The sequence below is a fragment of the Dermacentor andersoni genome, chromosome 4, assembly GCF_023375885.2.
Source record: "Dermacentor andersoni chromosome 4, qqDerAnde1_hic_scaffold, whole genome shotgun sequence".
Classification (NCBI taxonomy): domain Eukaryota; kingdom Metazoa; phylum Arthropoda; class Arachnida; order Ixodida; family Ixodidae; genus Dermacentor; species Dermacentor andersoni.
In genome coordinates, this window is record NC_092817.1 from 15056349 (window position 1) to 15060292 (window position 3944).

A 3944-nucleotide genomic window follows, 5' to 3' on the forward strand; every position below is an offset into this window, starting at 1 on the left:
ATGACGATTATCGTTGTAGGACAAGCCCCAAAGGGTGCAAACTATTTAAAAGTGTACCATAGTGGGGCGTGATACACCCTCAGTAGCAGCGCAAAAGACGTTTCACGCTACCCCACTGCGGCTGCGTCGTCGATACAGCCTACTCGATAATTTTTTTTCTGGAAGCATTACATGCACGCAGGTGCCTTCGAGAATTTCTAAAAATTAAATTATGGGGTTTTACTTGCCAAAACCGCGATCAGATTATGAGGCATGCCATAGTGGGAGACTCCGGAAATTTGAACAACCTATAGGGTTCTTTAACGTGCATTCAAGCATTTCTGTCGTGCTTTCTAGATCAGGAAAACTGCACTTCGGTAAGGCTGCTGCTGGCGCTGAAGTCAAACAGGGGCGCATTGCCGTTTTTGCACGTGGCATCTACTGCTAGAGATGAGAAGCTCGTAAACACAATAGAATCATAACTAGAATCAATAGAATCATAATAACTAGGCCGGAAGATGATGAACAGGATCCTCTGGTTAAATGTCAATCACCAGCACGGAGGAGTCTAAACTGCTGTCCGAGGAAAAAAGTTTCGATCGTTCTGCAAGCTACTTATGAGTTGGACTATATGTGCCTCCCTTTTCTTGAAGATAGGTTATGTCGCTAGGCGGATATTAGCAGCAAGAACAATTTGCGACAACTTCTCTCATTATCGAATATGTGTTGAATGACTTTATTACTAAAGTTAGGTCACATGCTGTAATTGCGAAATTGAAGCAGAGCAGTAATGAAGTGTTGCCTGCTTAGCAGGAATTTAAGACTAGCACCACTTTCGAGAAATCTGTCTTCAATATCCGCTCGGCGTACCAGTTAAGATCATCCCGAACTGTTAGAGGCACAATTTTGCGAAACAAGGAAGAGGAAGCGCACAGACGCACTCCATGTTGAGCTAGGCTCCATTGGTGAGCTGATAAGCCCACCAGAATAAGTTTATTCAGGATGCTTATGTTGAGCTACGCACTTCTGCCACCGAATATTTTTAAACTACTATAGGAACAATGTTGCAAACTTACAGGTCAGCCACCAAAAATTGTGAAATGTAACAATTAAGTGTTTTTATTTGAGTTCTTTTTTTTACAAGTACAGTGTTTTACGCCTCGTGAACATTGCCGGAATTAAAGGAATGGAATGGCAACATGCAGATATTCGTGGTATGAGCATTCAGCTCCAAGAAATTAAATAGAATAGTATAATGCCACGCCCTGATTCTATGTGATGACAATCGAATTGACAGCCCCATTTCGCATCCGTGCCAGCCTTGCTCCACCCTAAAAGGAATGAAATAGTATTACGTCATGCATACATTCCCTTGAAAGGAATGGAGGCCTGGTGCAATATTATTTCATTCCATGTAGTGGAATTATAGTTCGCAATCCTGCCTGCCTTGCCTTGCACTACCCTGCCTCAAAAGGCCAGGTAAAAGGCAATGAAATAATGTTTCACATAAAAAAGAACGAATCCTCTCTGAATACATTCCGCGCCATACATTACGCTCACACCTTCCTCATGGCGCGGCAAAAACGGTAGTCGTAATCATTCATCCGTAAATAATAATGAAACGCTTTATAAACGGTGCACATTGAGCGACGTCCGCACCAGTTTTCTTTGGCACCCATGTTGCTACTCGAGCAGATCATCGGTTACATGTCCTACGCTTACCTTACTCTACTTGTTTCTTTCTATCTCAACCTGAATATCATGCTTTATCGCTAATTCATTCTGTCATCATTTTCCGTCTCTTTTCCATTCTTTTAATAATGGCACACGCTTACAGCGGGAGATAGGCCAAGAATCGGGCGGTTATTATCATAACAAAACATAAATGAAAATAAATAAAAATAATGTTAACGTCGCTGTTTCCACGTCCTCCTTGTTTTCTTTCTTTTTTTTTGTTCTCACTCCAACGCACCTCAAATGTCTTGCAGCGAAAAGCGCTTGGCAACAACTTGGCTACTACTATTTCCTACAAACTATTACTATAGTTATGATTAGCTTTTGAACCCTTGCACGGTCCGATTCATGAAGGATTCCCTAGAGTGAGTTGTTGCATTTCACCGAGGAACAAGCAACCAGCCATTGCCAGTCAGAAAATAAAGAAGAAGGTACAGCGTGCCCCATGATGCGCTCTCGCGTGCTCGCGCTCGGAGAAGAAGGAGACCAGCAAGCTTCCGAACGGCCCCCTGAGCAGCTTTTCGGTCTCGGCACTGTGAAACGCGGCCACTCCGTTCGCACACGGTTCGCTTATGCCACTCCCGGCAAAGGGTGGTCTCGCCTGCTCAAGACTTGGCATTCCCCTGTGGCCATTGGTCACGCTGGCCAGTTTGGTGTCTAGCGTCTCCTGCCAGCAGGAGCAGCATTCTGGAGGCCGACCGCGCAAATTCATCAGCTATTATGGCCACCGGGAGGTGAGAAGCCGTCGTATGGTTTTCTGCAATACCTGTGGTAGCTCGAATGCTTTTCAATTCTGCTGCCAAGGACGATCGAGGTCGCCGGTGCGATTCGTGGCGGCTCCATTATGATAATAACGGTGTAATGGGAAAATGCTACGGTAGCGATCCTTAGGTTAACGTCTAAGTGGTCAAAATTGAACATGAAGCTTTCGCTACGGCGTCTCATGTAGCCCCTGTGTTGCTTTGAGGCGATCAACGCAATCAGTCGTCTTTTTTTGTGATCTCGATAGCTGGGGCATTATGACTAACGCCCTCGCTGAGACGTAGTCCTCGGTCTGGCTCTTTGTGGCAGACGTAGGAAATTCCAGCATGCAGTTCTGCTCACTGGGTCGTGCACCATTGTAACGCGCAGGTACAAGAGGGAGAAAATTTTATCATCTACTGCTTTGCTGATCCGAAAGCCAAGATCTCGTGGACCAAGGACGGTTCAGCGTTGCGCCAATGGTCCGCCTGGCAGGAATACTCCGTGTCGGAGTACAACGCCCAGGACTTCAAGGTATCCAGGCTGGAGGTGCAGGCTGCCGACGCGGACTTCTCGGGCGGCTACAGCTGCTCGAGCGAGTCGCTTGCCAAACACTTCGTCCAGGTCACGGCCCTGCAGGACTCGACTGTAGGCGAAGCGGCCTGTCACGTTCTTGTGAGTGGCAGCCATTGAGCAAGGCAGACCGGGCGTAGATATAATGATGGACGAGTAGCGTGTAGGTTGATTAAAAACGTTTACTAGCACACGGTGTACTACTATCGGCAGCTGCGTTTCCCACGAGGTTCGCTGCTGCTCCTTTGGCAACACATCATTCCACTCAACTACGCCTTTGCCGGTGTCGGCTTTAGTTGACGTTTATTTGCCTGTACAATTCTGCTGCTGTTTTAAGCGCACACTACCATGAGGACATCTGCATGCTTTGTGCTTTGTGATCCGGATTTTGAGCTGAGGTGAACAAGTTCGCGGCGTTCGACAGAGTAATTTTCTCCTTGTATGTAAACGGGATCGTACATTTTCATTAGATGCCCCGCACATGATCCGGTTTCTCAGAATACATTCGGATGATGTTCCGAAGTTGTACTCAATGAACGACTGAATCAATCACTCGAACTCATTTTCTCCAATAGAATAACCAGCGTAGTTGGCAGAAAACGGACGTCGCAGCATCAAGGCTTGCAAAATTAAATGTACAGGGTGGTCCTTTATGAAAGGGAACGCGTGATCGCGTGGCCTGTGCTCCGTGGCGGGTGGCGGCAAGTTTTATTCAGGGACCTCAGGTGGCAGTAGTGTCCCTGTATATGCTCCTGCAGGGAGCAGAGTTGCGCATAGATCCACCATTGCGTTCCAGCTCTGCAGTGAAACAATGGTTCGAGCGCGCAGAAGGCAAATGCAGCGCGGTGTTCCATTGGTTTTCTTCTCTGCTGGTCGTGAGCTACATGCGGCAATTGTTTCGCAAGTGTGAGCAAGAT

At 46.9% G+C, this 3944-nt stretch overlaps 1 protein-coding gene across 1 annotated transcript; it reads left to right on the forward strand.

Annotated features, from left to right (window-relative positions):
- The first annotated feature begins 2187 nt into the window (after positions 1-2187).
- On the forward strand, positions 2188-3265 carry LOC126535778 (uncharacterized). The gene is made up of 2 exons (XM_050182571.2): positions 2188-2447; positions 2845-3265. The coding sequence occupies exons 1-2, from the start codon at positions 2286-2288 to the stop codon at positions 3145-3147; spliced, it is 465 nt and encodes a 154-aa protein (XP_050038528.1). The 5' UTR covers positions 2188-2285; the 3' UTR covers positions 3148-3265.
- Positions 3266-3944: the final 679 nt, after the last annotated feature.